The sequence below is a fragment of the Schistocerca nitens genome, chromosome 4 (assembly GCF_023898315.1).
Source record: "Schistocerca nitens isolate TAMUIC-IGC-003100 chromosome 4, iqSchNite1.1, whole genome shotgun sequence".
Taxonomy (NCBI): Eukaryota; Metazoa; Arthropoda; class Insecta; order Orthoptera; family Acrididae; genus Schistocerca; species Schistocerca nitens.
Genome location: NC_064617.1, coordinates 976,734,396 through 976,751,725, shown reverse-complemented (window position 1 = coordinate 976,751,725; position 17,330 = coordinate 976,734,396). Strand labels below are relative to the sequence as shown.

The 17,330-nt window shown below is 39.0% G+C and overlaps 1 protein-coding gene across 1 annotated transcript in view; it reads left to right on the top strand.

Moving 5' to 3' along the window:
• LOC126253676 (regulation of nuclear pre-mRNA domain-containing protein 1A-like) overlaps positions 1–4,083 on the top strand; it is a 38,228-nt gene extending 34,145 nt beyond the window's left edge. Inside the window, exons 3-4 of the mRNA XM_049955198.1 lie at positions 2,566–2,694; positions 3,572–4,083. Of these exons, the coding sequence (XP_049811155.1) occupies positions 2,566–2,694; positions 3,572–3,588 (146 nt within the window). The 3' untranslated portion in view covers positions 3,589–4,083. The remainder of the gene's footprint in view (positions 1–2,565; positions 2,695–3,571) is intronic.
• The last annotated feature ends 13,247 nt before the right edge of the window (positions 4,084–17,330 follow it).

The following is a 17,330-nucleotide window of genomic DNA, read 5'->3' as shown; positions in this document are numbered from 1 at the left end:
GGTTTAACACTAACTTGGAAAGAAGCCATATCCATTGGTGTGCATGTTTCCTTTTTTGTCAGCTTGTAAGAGGAAATTATATTGTATGTGGGAAATAATTAGTTTAAGATGTTTGCATTGACAACTTAGTCCTGTCCTATTGATATGCCCTCTCTGAGTCTTAAAATTAATTTGCATTGTTTATTAAGTAACAAAATCTGAGTGAAAAGAAACACATGACAATAGTGTAAGGTTATACAATATTTATTATTTTACAATTCTCTTTTTGGCTATTATGCCATCATTGCTCTGAAATTTTTGTAGGATAAAAGATTTTAAAGTAGTGCATCTACGGAGTATGTCAGTTGGTTTCCAAAGAGACAATTTTTAAAGTTTGATTTATGGTTAAAACGAGAGGAATTACTTTAGTACAAATGTGATTTCAAACTAGTTAGCTTAGATAAAATATGTTGCACATTAACTAGTGGACTACACAACAAATTCCAACAAATTTTATGAGAAGAAAAATACGTTGAACAATATTTAATAAACTCCTTTGATATGTTCCAAGCAGTTAGACTGAACAATATAATCTAATGTTTAACAGATCCAATATGATAAACAAGTAAAATCTTAAAAGTGAGACTAAAGAGATAAGTGAAAGTGTGTAGTTTACCTGTTTAGTCTCACTTACAATGCTTTACATGTTTGTAATATTGGTCTCTTTGAGGACAAGATCATATTATTTGGTCAACCTCTTGAAACATGTAACAAACGTGTACTATATAGTGTTCAACTTATTTTTCTCCTCAGAACAGTTGTAATTTGTGATGTCATTGATTTTTAATGTGTCACAAATTTTATCTGAGCTAAATAGTTTTAAATTGTATTTTTATGTAAATAATTTTAAATAATCTGTAGATGTGAAAGTTTAAAATCTTTGATCCTATACAATTTTTGCAGCCATGTAGATGTATCTTTTTGTAACTGACGACAGCCTAATAGCCAAAAATCAGTTTGTAAAATAATAAATATTGTAGAATATTACATCCATATAATGTGTTTTCCATTAAAATGTATAATATTCTGTCAAGAACCAATGGAACAGTCAGTTAATGTAATATAATATGTACTAGCACTTTTATATTATCATATTGGTGTACTTTGCAATTCAGTTGTGTAAAGGATGTGAAGTTATGGGAATTTTTTAATTTCGCTGGCTTCATACATTAGACTTTCAATTTTTTTAAATCTTGTTGGTACATATGTTCCTGAAGTATGTTTTCATTTTCAGCTGTTTTGAATATTTAGTTTTTTTTTTTTGTTGACAGTTGAAAAGGTTATACATAGTTTCTAATGGTTGGTTAATTTTACTCTTGAAAAAGATGAATCAATGAAGTTGCATTAAAGTTTTCTTGAAAAAGGGAATAACATGTAGCACAGTATTTGAAATGTTGACACTGGCTTTTCACAAATCTGCTATTAGTAGGACAAGAATTTACAAGTGGCATAAAACATTTCAAAGAGGGTCAAAAGGGTGTTGAAGATAATGATTGGCCTGGGTGTCCTAGCACATAAATTACTGATAACAGTGTGGAAGAAGTAAAGAGTGGTTCTGTAAAATTACCAAATCACCATCGGAGAGGTTGCTGATGGTGTCAGCATATCCTTTGGCTCATGCTAAGTAATTTTTATTTTTTATTTTTTATGATTTATGCATGGAATGTATAGGTGCAAAGTTTGTTCCAAAATTGTTGAATTTCGACCAAAAACAATGTTGCACAAACACTGCTAAGGAATTGCTGAATAAAGTTTACAACTATCCAGAACTTCTAGGGAAGTTATACTGGTATGACATCGAAACCGAGGCCCAGTCGTCCAAATAGAAACTGCCTGAAGAGTCAACAAGAAAAACGTTTGACAAATTTGGTCACATGTGGGGGTTCTTCTCTCCCGTTTCTTCGATTACAATGAAATAGTGCATCGTGAGTTCCTGCGTTATGGTCGTATGGTCAGTAAGGAATACTACATGGAAGTTACACACAGTCTGCATGAAGCAGACAGAAGAAAACGATTAGAATAGTGGCAAAACCTTTCGTGGAAATTCCATTGTGATAATGCTCCTGCTCACACCTCAATGTTTGTTCGTGATCTTTTGGCAAAAAAACAAAACTGTTACATTAGCTCAACCATCATATTTGCTGGACATGGTCCCTACAAATTCTTGCTATTCGAGAGTCTGAAGAGAACCATGAAAGGACGTTGTTTTGCCACCGTTGAGATAAAAATGGAATTGCTGAAGGAGCTGAATACCAGAACAAAAAGTGAATTCCAGGAGTGTTTCCAAGATTGGAAAAAGCACTGGCACAATCTTTAAGAAAATAAAAATTCCTGTTGCTCTTTGATCACACCTCATATGCACATCTTTAACCTCCTCCTACATAATGATCTACTAAGTAGAATCTGTGTGAAACATTTGTGGTAAAGTAATACAGAATTGTTAATGTTGTTGAATTATTCTTTGTCATCTTTGAGTGAGGTCAAAAGAAAGCACTTGTAATAACACAAGCAATACTTCCTTTGCAGAAAAGAGGAGCCATCTATCTCCACCATTATCTGATGCTTCCCAATCACAAGCAACCTATCAGATTGAGGTTCAGACAAAGCGGCAGCCTATACCTTATGAGCCGACACCTGTAATTCCATCACGGACAGGTTTGTATTCTGATGTTTTGTGGAATTGTTTTATTGGAAGTTATGGTGGTGATTGTTGTTGCCATAGTTATAATTACACTTCAGGGGGAAATTGGTATGCTTGTGTTCTTCTCAAACTAGCCTTCTTCTCGTTTTTAAACAGTATGTTGATTAGATTGCATTGGGCCAAAGTTAAATCGTTACACAAAGACCTACAATCAAATAAAAATGGATAAAAACATCATGTGTGTTGTGGAGGGTACAACATTTCTCTTCCTGTTCCACTCGCAAATAGAGGGAGAGAAAAATGACTGTCTATAAGTCTCTGTAGAAGCTGTAACTTCTCTCATCTTATCTTTGTGGTCATTAAATGAAATGTACATTGGCAGCAGAAGAATCAATCTGCTGTTGGTTTCAAATGCTGGTTCTCTAAGTTTCCGCAATAGTGCCTCATGAAAAGAGCATCATTATCCCTCCAGGGATTCCCATTTGAGTTCATGAAGCATTTCCGTAATACTAGCATGCTAAATAAGGTGAGGGTGATGGTGCAATTAGTTCAAAGTCAGTTGTTTGATATTTAACTGTTGGTAGATGCTTCTTATTCATAATCTACAGCCTTCTTGGTTATCTCCATGGGATTATTATTGTTGATGTGGAATGGAATAGGTAGGAAATGCCTGGAATGAGAACCATTAAGACAAATGAAAGCTGTTTGAATTAATAAACAGCAGTTTCATCACCAAAGCTGCCAATGTGATGAAAGGGAAAAAAAATGCTTCAGGCTGTGAGCCACAACTCTTCATTTATTGAATTTAATATTCACAGCCTATAATTCATAACATTTTGCTGTATCAGTACATTCTGTGTTACAATTAATTTTCTTTTTTTTCTTTTTCAGGAAAATATTTCGTGTAAACTGTTTTATCATGTCACAAGATAGTTCAGCTTCATTTGGCATCATTAAGAAATTAGTGTGTTTAGATACAAACACAAGGACGCACACTGTAAAAAATCATGTTATACTGTTAATAGAATTGTGATTAAATTTGGCTGTATCAATCATTTGTAGTTAGTAATTGTTTAAATATTGTGGAGATGATATTTAATTTGTGTAATTTTAGTTATTGAACTGTAATGCACCAATGTATTCCAAGCTTAGTTTGTTTTTTTGCTTAAGCATTTATCGTATTACTCAGGTCTAGAAAGACTGCTTTTAAAAGCGGTGCTTAAAAATTATACTTTGGTGGCTACACGCTTCATTGTGCATAAAGGAATTTGACCATGACTTAGTGTCTTGTCATGTATTTAATCAATAATATTCCTGTTATATAGGATGTGAAGTTATGCACAAATGGAAAATATCTTTTTGTACATGTTTAGTCTTCCAGAGTGAAACATTTATAACAGTTTTTTGAAATAAACAGTTACGTTTATGTAAAATATTCAACTTCTTCACAGCTATACCACTTCAGGCGATATCACCATAGTGAAAACTGTCCGTGTGAAGCTAAGAATAAGCTATTTTCCTGTGTTAAAAATATGGTTCAGATCATCATCATTTGCAGTGATTATAAGATTCAGATCACATTTAAAATCAATATTTTCATAAAATATCTCTTATTTTTATGTAATTAAAGCTTATAAATCACTAAATATCAAGATTTAGTCAAGCGATAAAAAAATGCTCTGTTGCTGCCTGATGTTCTGGTGACGTCACAGACTTGGAGTAAGATGAAGCTAATGTGCGTTACAGGAATGTTAGGTTTTTATGTACTTTTTCTGAAAATAGTTTAGCTATTTAGTAATGGAAAATGCATTTACAAGTTCAAAGTAACAATAGAAAGGAATAATGTCAGTTCTGATAGTGGAAACTGTACGAAAATTGATGCATTCGTGCTCTACTCATTTAGAACGGCGATATGTAAGAGGACAGACATTCTTCCCCTGCTGGCTGCAACACCATTAAACCCACTCCAAACTAACGAATTGTGGAACTTTTGAAAGTGGGTTGATATCTCATATCTACATTGTCGACTACTGTCATGAAATATAGCACAAAGCAAAAATGTTAGCAAATGTTTGTCCTGATTTCCAGTATAAAAGATATTCAACAAAGCGATAAAGAGCAGCATGGACTCTGTGGTGCAAGGGATAGTGCTTGTAACTACAGATACGAAGAATGTGGGTTCAAATCCTGGAAGGGTCATACATTTTTAAGTTTTACATGGAATATGAAAGTAGCCTAAGCAAGAAGTCGTAGCAGTTGTTTCGATGATGGGATGTATTGTTTGTAGCTTCACATTAATCTTAGTCTGAGAAATGGACAACTGATGATAAAGGCATCTTCTTTGCTTACAGACGATTACTTTTGTTGGAAAGCATTGCTAGTAGTGAAGATATCACCATACTCCTGCAATATAATGAGGTGTAGGATCTGTATGCGCAGAGGTATAAAGCATGTAAAACTTGCAGGTAACACAAACACAAGGGCTGTGTTGTTTGTGAGTGTAAACTCGTGTCAGAATCTGAAGCAGACTTAACTTCATCTTATTATGTAAGATGATGAAACTTTAACTGGACAGTACATACGTGTGGACAGCTTTTGCAAATGTAAGCTCATGTAAACACCAAGGAAAAAACAATAATATTGTTAAGAAACTTCCTGGCGGATTAAAACTGTGTGCCCGACCGACACTCGATACTGTTGCTAATCGGTGCGGTGAAGTTTTGTAATTGTGGTTTGGTTTTCATATGAAAGTATTGTTGATTTTTTTTTATAAATACAAAAGTTAAAATAATGGAACCACATATATCTGGATGTCATTCTTCACTATGCTCTACCAACCGAGCTACCAATGATGTGTAAAGGAAGCAGTTATAATGATAATTTTTACTGAAAGTTTAATTTGTCGACTGATGCTATCCTTCTTTGTAACAATGGGAAGTGTATCTTGGAGTTAAATTAATGTTAACTTCAAAGTGCAAGAAATTTTTAGCTATCGGAACTTGGGCATCCACGTGGTGGCATTTTGCCATTGCAGTGCAACCAATTTTTATGCACCTTCTCATTCTCTGAAACACTCAAACAAAACTTTCAAGTGTTTTTATGATGTTTGTACAGCATGATACTACACATTATTTGTAATCCATTTTCTGAAACTTAAGTTCCGAAACTAGACATCTGTGAATTATCTTTGTAACAGTAGGAACAGTGAGCTAGGCCAGTGATGTCACAAGCATCATGTAACTCTAATGGAGCGTTTTAACGGGCTTTCAAAGTCTTTGAATTTTATTTCTGTTTTTATACTGTAGTTTAACCGTCTGGGTGGGTCCAGACCTGCCGAGCCTATGTACTGTCTCCAACCAATTTTTTCTTCATTTTTTTTTTCACTTCTACTATCTCCTCTCTCTTTTGATCCCATGGGATTCTATCTCCATCCATCTCTCTTTCTCTTGTAATGCCACTCTCTCTCTCACTGAGCATCACTATCTCCTTTCTCTTTAGTTCCCATTGCTATGTCTTCGTCCACTTCTTTTTCTCTTTCACCGCAATTTTCTCTGCCTTTGTCTTCTCTCTCTTTCTCACCGACACTGCCTCCTCTCTCTTACAACACCACTGTTTCTCTGGTTTTCTCTTTCAGGACAAAAAAGTTCGTTATGTTTGCATGCCAAAATATTTGGTGAGGAAGGAGGAATAAGGATTGGGGCAGCTGGTTCCCCACTTTTCTTTCAGAGTCTTTTAAAGACAAACGTATTCGTCTTTGTGCTCCGATAGGACAATTTTTTCACTGGTTACCTCCTTTCCTCTGTTACAGCAAGCTGTGTTGCTTATGTAAAACGATTTCTATAGGTCAGTAAAGTTATGAAAGCTTACTTATTTGTTTACACACATTTATATACTTCGCCACATACACTCTAAGACAGAAATACGATGTACCACAGAGGAATTATCCAAATGGGACGGAAATCGGTAGAAGCGATGTACATGGACAGCCAAACAAATGGTTTCAATTTCAGAAAAATTGAATGGTTCGTTCACTGGCCATTACACAAGCAGTTATTGGGATTGGCATTGATTGACAGAGTTGGTGGAGCTTCGACTGTTGTCGAAGTACCGCTGACCCTTAAGGGATCCTTTTATGTGAAGAAGTGGCACCCCAGACCATCACTCATGGTTGTAGGGCTGTAAGGTGGGCAACAGGCAGCCAGGTATCCAATTACTGTACAAGGTTTTTCCAGACACTGGAAACTCATTGACTGGAGCAAAATTGTCTTCAGTGATGAGTCCCACTTCGAAATGAGCCCTGATGACCAGCGAAGACGTATTTGGAGACGCCACAGACAGTGGTGGGGTACCAATCTGACCGACGCCACCATACGGCAAACCAGTCACGAGTGACTGTCTGGGATGCCATTTTATTTCATGGCAGAACCCCTTCGACTGTCATTTACGGCACCCTTATAGTTCAGTGGTACGTTGATGATATTCTACGCCCCGTTTTGTTGCCCTTCACGGCAAACTACCCTGGGCTTACACTGAAGCCAGACAATGCCTGTTTGCACAAGGTGAGAGTCCCTACTGCTTGTCTTCGTGTTTGCCAAACCCTACCTTGGCCAGCAAGGTCGACAGATCTAGTTTGGAGCCTTATATGCAGGGCCCTCAAGGCAACTCGGAATTTTGACAATACAACGCGCCAGTTGGAATGAATTTCCTCCCTCAGGAAGACACCCAAAAACTCTGTCAATCATGCCAATCCTAATAACTGCTTACATAAGGGCCGGTGAATGAACCATTCAATTTTTCTGAAATTGAAACCATTTGTTTGGCTGTCCATGTACATCACATCTACTGATTTCCGTCCCATTTGGATAGTTCCTCTACGGTACATCGTATTTTTGTCTTAGAGTGTATGTGGCGAAGTATATAAATGTGTGTAAATAAATAAGTAAGCTTTCATAACTTTACTGACCTATAGAAATCGTTTTACATAAGCAACACAGCTTGCTGTAACAGAGGAAAGGAGGTAACCAGTGAAAAAATTGTCCTATCGGAGCACAAAGACGAATACGCTTGTCTTTAAAAGACTCTGAAAGAAAAGTGGGGAACCAGCTGCCCCAATCCTTATTCCTCCTTCCTCACCAAAAATTTTGGCATGCAAACATAACGCAATTTTTTTGTCCTGAAAGAGAGTACCAGAGAGACGGTGGTGTTGTAAGAGACAGGAGGCAGTGTGTGTGTGTGTGTGTGTGTGTGTGTGTGTGTGTGTGTGTGTGTGTGTGAGAGAGAGAGAGAGAGAGAGAGAGAGAGAGAGAGAGAGAAAATGGTGGCAAAAGAGAAACAGAAGTGGACGAAGACATAGCAATGGGAACGAAAGAGAAAGGAGATAGTGATGCTCAGTGAGAGAGAGTGGCATTACAAGAGAAAGAGAGATGGATGGAGATAGAATCCCATGGGATAAAAAGAGAGAGGAGGTAGTGGAAGTGAAAAAAAAGAAGAAAAAATTGGGTGGAGACGGTACATACGCTCGGCAGGTCTGGACCCTCCCAGATGGGGAAACTACAGTATATGTGGGTATAGGTGAAAAGATAATTTGAACTTCCCAGAATTTTTGATGTGCCGAAGTATGGTGGAGACTGTGGCAGTGAGAAAAAAGGCAAAAGAAGACAGTGTAAGTGAGAGAGGGAACATTGGTAGTAGGACATACTGTACGTTATTGGGAGATAATGGAGACAGTGGGAGAGAGAGACGTATATAGACAGTGGCAGTGAAGAAGCTATTTATGAAGGCTTAACTACAGAGAGAGAATTTAGGAATGTCCCGTGTTAAAAGAGCACGAATATGTTCGCATGCAAAAATTTGTGGTAAGGGAGGTGGAATGAGGATTGAGTTGGGTCCCCACTTTCCTGTCAGTCTTTTAAACAGTTTTTGTGCTCTGACAGGAGCGTTTCTCCACTAGTCTTTAATGAAGTGCTGACTGAATAAAGTCGTATAAATAATTTGTCAGCTTTTTATAAGATTTCAAAGTGGTACAAAGATTGGTAACCTGCATTAAATGTTCAGAAATATAGAACTGTGCGCACCATAAAACGCAGTTTACTTGTTTGTTTCACATATGGGAGAGTCCGAGTGAGATGGTGAAAAACCTGAACTAACAGGTGCAAACTACCCCGTGAAACCCGGCTTACACTACAACTCGCTACGTGATGCTCCTGTGGGAATGATGAAGACGAGATTAAAGTATTTACAGCACACATGGAGGCATTAGACAATCATTCTTCCCTTATCTTGGACGTGAATGGATAAGGAAGCAACCCTGCAAGTGGTGTATTGGTAAGTAGTTTCTGCCATGCACTCACAGTGGGTTGCAGACTGTAGCTGTAGGTGTAGATGCCACATTCCCGAACATATACAGATGGAACTACGTCCTGCTCCAGGTTCGATGTGTTACGCATCTGTTTGCTGCCGGAGCCAGTGTTTACTGCGAGCCATCACGCCATATGGATAGAATAATAAGTCGATGTCTTACGAGATAAATTCTTATTTTTATCTTATTGAATTAACTTGTCAATTTAGACTTCATTGCTCAGTTAGTGATCTTCCCTTAATGGATACTTGATTGCAGAAACATTCGGAAACTGTAACTTACTCATTCATGACTTCTACAACAGCAAGGAGTATAGGCCACCTTTAAGCCCAGCATTCGCTAATAATAACACTTGCATGGAAAAATTCTGGCAGGTCGCGTATTCAGACCACCATGAGTACCATAAAAATCTTTTTTGATAACCTGCGGACTGTTTCACAGGTCAGAGGAGGTGGCAGCTCAGTGCAAGACTGTATCAGAGACAGTGTACAGCAATATGGCGGCAGCTGCTAATGCCTCAAGTGTAGTATGACACGAGCATGGGTTGTCGGACCCACTGAATAAACCCAGACTCATATTGTGTTTGACAGCAAAAGTTAAAGGAAAAAAAAGAGCTGGCAAATGCATTTTATAGAATTCAGTTTGCGTGTTTCACCAACTCTACATTGAGTTTATGCGGTCTCTGACAGAAACCATTACATCTAAAATTTTAGATGTATTTTTCAGTGTTGGGTCACATAAATAGTATCATTAACATATGTCTGCATAGTTTCGCGTCCATTGTCTTTGAAGGTAAAATCTTCTAGGAAGAAATGAGGGAAGAGACTATTCCTGTTCCGTGATGGAGTTCGTGGACAACCCTCACAATACCAGAAGAAATAGGTGATCTGTATAACACATGAGAGAGTTCTAGTTATGCAGGAAGTCTGAATTTGAACATAGGATGGCAGTTCAGAAAGAGGGCATTGAGTCTGCGCTTTTCTTCTTTTGGGTGGTCTAAGTTCTCTTTTGGGATAAAAATAATACCTAAGGAATTACTGCTTTGAAAAATTTCCCTTTTCGTGATGTTTTCACCTTAATGTTGACAGCTCAGCTCTCAGCAAGTGAACGAAGTTAACTACCTGACAATAGCCATTTACACAGACTAACTTCGTAGTGCTACAGTCTTGCCTCAAATTTCTTCTCTTCAAGAAAAACTAGATATTAATAATGAGAGAATAATTTATCGAAGTAGATAAAATTATTTCTACAAATTTCAATATGTTTTACTCAAACATACATATTTCCCACGAGACTTAACAGACTGCAATGTTGGAGAGAGAGTTTTAGCAACTGTCATTGAAATGTTGGAGAGAGAATAGTTCATTTGTATCAGTCAGAGAGAGACTTAGCATATTTTACATAAGATGAAACTCGACAGATCAGCTGTTTACAATAGATACTTTACATTTTTATATTATGCAGGGAAATTGGTATAAGGCTTGAAGCTGAATTATTTTTTGACTTGAATGGCAAGCGCCAGGAAAAACGAAAGCTAATATACAAACTAACCAGTAGAAGCAGTTAATTTACACATAGTATAAAACTAGTTAATAATTCTTGCACATAGCATGCAGAAACCAAGCTAATAATGCACACAGAGTAAAAAGAGGGTTAACATGTGAATCATTGACATATGAATGATTGACATATGCAGTATGCATAAAAACCAATATAATTTGTACATAGGGTCTATACTCTTACAATTCAAGAACACATAGGGTCCACAAAAAACTCAATTCACATAGACGATATGCTATTCAAACATAACGTGTGTGTGTGGGGGGGGGGGGGGGGGGGGCGTGTGTGCGCACAAGTGTATACCTGTCCCTTTTTCCCCCTACCCCATAAGGTAAGTCTTTCCGCTCCCGGGATAGGAATGACTCCTTACCCTCTCCCTTAAAACCCACATCCTTCCCTCTTTCCTGATGAAGCAACTGTGGGTTGCGAAAGCTTGATATTTCTGTTTGTTTGTGTGTTTTTTATTGTGTCTATCTACCAGTGCTTTCTCATTTGGTAAGTCACAGCACCTTTTTTAATATATTTTTCCCATGTGGAATGTTTCTTTCTCTTATAGTGTGAAGTTTATATACATCAGACAGCTATAAACACTATAATAGACAGGTCATACTATTCCATGTATGCAAATGCATACAGTTTTGCTATATACAACACAGCATACATCCACTGTATGAAATCAGTAAGACAGGGTTTGAATTCCATCCTTGCAAATGATTCGCTTATCATCATGACATGACAGTCTGATATTCAGCTACACAACAGAATGGACCACGTGTCCTCTTGACTGACAAATATACCTGATGCATCACATGTGGAGCATCATCCGCTCATCTTGGATCATATACTCAGAAACTACACGATCTGCGATCCAGCTTTATGGCATAAAGGTTATAAACTACATATCCAGATGTGTCAAATGCATATAGATCACAGCCATTAACCGAGTAAATCAAAGTGTTGGTATCCATGAAAAGCAACTTTAGGTTTTCAAAATGAGTTTTAGCAAACTCATTGTGGAAACAAAGCATGTTGAGTTTTGGTAGGTCCAATACACACACATCAACCCAAACATGTTTCGTGAACTGTACTGCAGCCTTTGCCACCTCCAGAGCTGCAGAATATTCGTGGAAGATACTAGCCTGTTCAAAACTGGGCTTGGTGATCAATTGTCTCGCTCCATAACACCTCAACCAACAGCTGACTAATTTTATATCACGATTTTTCCTGATATCTTCCATTGCCTTATCAAAACTCGAGTTATTTATTAATCCGTAAAATTCTTTATCGAAATCACAGGTTGCAGGTGATCTTTTTTCGGTAGTTAAATTTATACACTTTTTCAGCTAGGGAATTTGCTTGAATCCAATAATGTGGGTGACCTCATTTGCAATTCCAGCTTGAGGTATTGCTGGAAGTTTCTCTAATGGGTTATTTACCTTGTTTTATCCCCCAGCTTTGTCATCAAGTTGGTATGCGAACCGTTCCACAGTTTTTGGTGATCTAGAGATAGCAGCAAATTGCTGTGCATATCATGTGAACTATCAGGATACCCTAAATATAGCTACAAAACACGTACTACACCAGAATCATCTGAAAGAGCTGAAGCATCCACTACGTTGGTATCAGTGCGAATCAACCATGGGAACTCTCCAATAGATAAAAACTATTGCATGGTGAAACTTTATAAACTGTTAACATCTGAGTGCTTTATCTAACTTGCATCATCAGATGTGGTGTTGTACAGCTAACCCATTTGTGGTTATCTGTCTTGCGTGTCTATGGACACAGAGACAAATTTCCCGACAAATTCCACTCTCAAACAGCATCTCGACTTCGTTAAAAATTCGAGTTCTATTGTGTCTAATCTTACGATAGCCGTGGTGCGGCATAGTAGGGGGCAAGATCCAGTGAATACGTTTCCACACGATAAATTAGAGATATTAAACTCCTGCCAAACACACAGTAAAGTCTCGTATCCAATGTCCGTTATGGCATCCCCAATAACTTTACTGGAGTTTACAGAAGGGGGCAAAGGTAGGCAAATAGGTGGGCATCCAGAATAGTTACATTTGTAAATGAGAACCAGATAAATCTGGTAAAAGTGTCACAGTGTTTATTGCATTGTAAGGGATACATATGTCAGATCTAGGGAAGTCACCACACGTTGGAGGGGGCCATTGAGGCCAAAGCCCCCTATTGGAACATAGGAGAGCAGTAGAAAGACGTGGTACTGGATCAGAAGCTAGTAGGCAAGAGGGCGAACTGTCTCTATTCCAGGCCTCAGCTGCCTGAATCCTAGATGCCCCGTGAGCCTTTCCTGCACTGCTATTGGTCGACAACTGTGACTGAGACCTTGCCAGTGGGTCTGTCCATCAGCAATCCTTATCGTGAGAACCCTGCTGAGCCCAGCACCATGTGCTGGGGCATTGGACAGTCTGTGAGTGGTCTCTCAACAACAGTAAAGTTAATTACTGCGATGAGTTCAAAAAATAAATATTTTGAACAATTAGTTCCTTCTCCCTCCAACATTGCACAGTCCTTCCCCTGTCAACAGGAGTAGAGCATCACCGCTACAAAGGTGGTGAATTACTGAACAATCCTTTCAACAGATTGTGCTATCAAAGGGGTCTTACATGCTAAGGTACGATAGCTGTTACTAATTGACAATTAATTTAGTGTTAAGGGGCATAATTTTACAGTATTTATGTTTGCTGATGTCTGTTGGGAGCATAATTGGTTACAGGGGAACTTTACTGAAGAATCTTGCATCACAGTTTTGACATAGGTCAAGTGGGTAGACGGTGGACAAGTGTGGCAATTCGGTCACTTGCAGCAGTGAGGTGGATACGAATCTGCTGCCAGGCTGCTTATCCCTGTCGGTCCAGATGATACAGGAACTGCCAATATTCAGTCCATTGGACATTAGTGACAGTCTGTGGCGGATGGAGGCTTAAACAGAAGAAAAGTTATCAAATGGTTGGATCTGTCAGTTATCCCAAAAGAAAAGGTTATAACGAGGTGAAGCTTATAACTAATACAATTTCATTAACAGAGCGTCTATACAGGGGTGATGTTCTTGAGGGAAATAATATGAAAATGGAAGAGCATGTAGATGAAGATGAAATGGGAGATATGATACTGCGTGAAGAGTTTGACAGAGCACTGAAAGACCAAAGTCGAAAAAAAGGCCCCGAGAGTAGACAACATTCCATTAGAGCTACTGACAGCCTTGGGAGTGCCAGTCCTGACAAAACTCTACCATCTGGTGAGCAAGATGTATGGGACAGGCGAAATTCCCTCAGACTTCAAGAAGAATATAATAATTCCAATCCCAAATAAAGCATGTGTTGACAGATGTGAAAATTACCAAACTATCAGTGTAATAAGTCACAGCTGCAAAATACTAATGCGAATTCCTTACAGACAAATGGAAAAACTGGTAGAAGCCGACCTCGGGGAAGATCAGTTTGGATTCCGTAGAAATGTTGGTAAATAAAATACCCTTATTCTTATTAATTGAAGCCAAAAAGAGGGTTATTACTGTTAAAACACGTGAGGCAATAATGACCCTACGACTTATCTTAGAAGAAAGATTAAAGAAAGGCAAACCTACATTTCTAGCATTTGTAGACTTAGAGAAAACTTTTGACAATGTTGACTGGAACACTCTCTTTCAAATTCTGAAGGTGGCAGGGGAAAAATACAGGGAGCAAAAGGCTATTTACAATTTGTACAGAAAGCAGATGGCAGTTATAAGAGTCGAGGGGCATGAAAGGGAAGCAGTGATTGGGAAGGGAGTGAGACAGGGTTGTGGCATCTCCCTGATGCTATTCAATCTGTATATTGAGCAAGCACTAAAGGAAACAAAAGAAAAGTTCGGAGGTGGTATTAAAAACCATGGAGAAGAAATAAAAACGTTGAGGTTCGCCGATGACATTGTAATTCTGTCAGAGACAGCAAAGGATTTGGAAGAGCAGTTGAACAGAATGGACAGTGTCTTGAAAAGAGGGTATAAGATGAACATCAACAAAAGCAAAACGAGGATAATGGAATGTAGTCGAATTAAGTCGGGCGATGCTGAGGGAATTAGATTAGGAAATGAGACACTTAAAGTAGTAAAGGAGTTTTCCTATTTGGGGAGCAAAATAACTGATGATGGTCGAAGTAGAGAGGATATAAAATGTAGACTGGCAATGGCAAGGAAAGCGTTTCTGAAGAAGAGAAATTTGTTAACATCGAGTATAGATTTAAGTGTCAGGAAGTCGTTTCTGAAAGTATTTGTATGGAGTGTAGCCATTTATGGAAGTGAAACATGGACGATAAATAGTTTGGACAAGAAGAGAATAGAAGTTTTCGAAATGTAGTGCTATAGAAGAATGCTGAAGATTAGATGGGTAGATCACACAACTAATGATGAAGTATTGAATAGAGTTGGGGAGAAGAGGAGTTTGTGGCACAACTTGACAAAAAGAAGGGACCGGTTAGTAGGACATGTTCTGAGGCATCAAGGGATCACCAATTTAGTAGTGGAGGGCAGTGTGGACGGTAAAAATCGTAGAGGGAGACCAAGAGATGAATACACTAAGCAGATTCAGAAGGATGTAGGCTGCAGTGGGTACTGGGAGATGAAGAAGCTACCACAGGATAGAGTGGCATGGAGAGCTGCATCAAACCAGTCTCAGGACTGAAGACCACAATAACAACAACAACAGTTCTCTATTCACCTAGTACATCTTTACAACTCCTGTTCTAGTTACCTTTAGAGATTCAAAGAAAAGGACATTTGCAACTGATGCTGCAGTTTCAATTCTGCATCTTAGAGAAGTACGTGATGTGGACATAGTAAATGTTACTTTTTCTTAATTTTCAGTTACCTCTTCAAGTTAGCACCACCGACTACAGCTAGGTGACAAAAGTCGTGAGATAGTGACACACTCATATACAGATGGTGGCAGTATCACGTACAAGAGGTATAAAAAGGCTGTGCGTTGGCGGATTTGTATTCAGATCATTCATATAAAGATGATGTCCGATGTGATCATGGCCATACTACAGACTCTGAACCCGGAATGGTAGTCATAGGTACATGTAAGGCACGTTCCATTTCGGAAATCGTTAAGTAATTCAATGTTCTGAGCTCCACAGTGTTGAGTGTGCCGACAATAGCACAGAGAGCGGGGGCCGTTTGCGTAGATTTGTCAGTGTTAACAGACAAGCGACAGCAGACATCAAGTGGAACGTACGACGAACGTATCCGTTGGGGTAGTGCGGCGAGATTTGGCAATAATGGGCTGTGGCAACAGACTACCGACGCAAAGTATCTTTACTACAAGCACAACATCACCTGCAGTGCCACTCCTGGTCTCCTGGCGATATGTGTTGGACTCTAGACGACTAGAAAACCGTGACGTGGTCAGATGAGTCCCGATTTCAGTTGGTAAGAGCTGATGGTAGGGTGGAGCGGGCCCATGGACCACAGTTGTCAACAAGGTACTGTGCAAGCTGAAGATCGTTGCATAATGGTGTCGGCTGTATTTACTTGGAATGGACTGTGTCTGGTGGTCAAACTAAACCGTTCATTGATTGGAAATGTTTCTGTTCTACTACTTGGAGACCATTTGCAGCCACTGATGGCCTTAATTTTTTTGGATGATAATGCGGCATGTCATCAGGCCACAGCTGTTCGTGATTGGTTTGAAGAACAGTCTGGACAATTAGAATGAATGATTTGGCCACTCAAATCGCCCGACATGAATCCCATCGAACACGTATGCAATATAATCGAGAGGTCAGTTCGTTCACAAAATTCTGCACCGGCATCACTTTTGCAATTATGGATGACTATAGAGGCAGCATATTTCTGAAGGGGACTTCCAACGACATGTTGAGTCCATGCTACTTGGAGCTGCTACTCTATGCCGGGGATTAGGGGTTCCGACACGAAATTTCCACGAGCTGTCTCACGACTTTTGTCACCTTAGTGCACGGTATCAGTTTGAATTCCAGCCCTTTAATATAAAGGACAAGTTACACAAAGTACAAACGCACCTAAGCAACAAACTGAATCCTGTTTACACGATACTTCTGTTTCATATACGCAGGTGCTCCAGGCGTTATGCGTTAGTGTCTGAGAGCAGTGCACTTGCCAATTCAGCCATATCGCGAATTCTTTGTTAATTGCCCGTAAACGTTAAATAGATACACATAAGTACTCATACAACTAAGTGCAAGACTTAAGGTAGGGTCCATGCCTAATTGCTTTTAACTGATACGTTATAGTCGCCCGGCGGCTGCGGTCCAGGTACAACTTCTTTTGGCGACCTGCTATGTTGCTTACAGCAATATTTCCTGCACTCAAAAATGGTTCAAATGGCTCTGAGCACTATGGGACTTAACATCTGAAGTCATCAGTCCCCTAGACTTAGAACTACTTAAACCTAACTAACCTAAGGACATCACACACATCCATGTCCGAGGCAGGATTCGAACCTGCGACCGTAGCAGCAGCGCGGTTCCAGACTGAAGCGCCTAGAACGCTCGGCCACAGCGGCCGCCTTTCCTGCACTAGAACCATACGACTAAGCCAAGAAAATATACACTACTGCCCATTAAAACTGCTGTACCAAGAAGAAATGCAGATGATAAACGGGTATTCGTTGGACAAATATATTACACTAGAACTTACATGTGATTACATTTTCACGCAATTTGGGTGCATAGATCCTGAGAAAT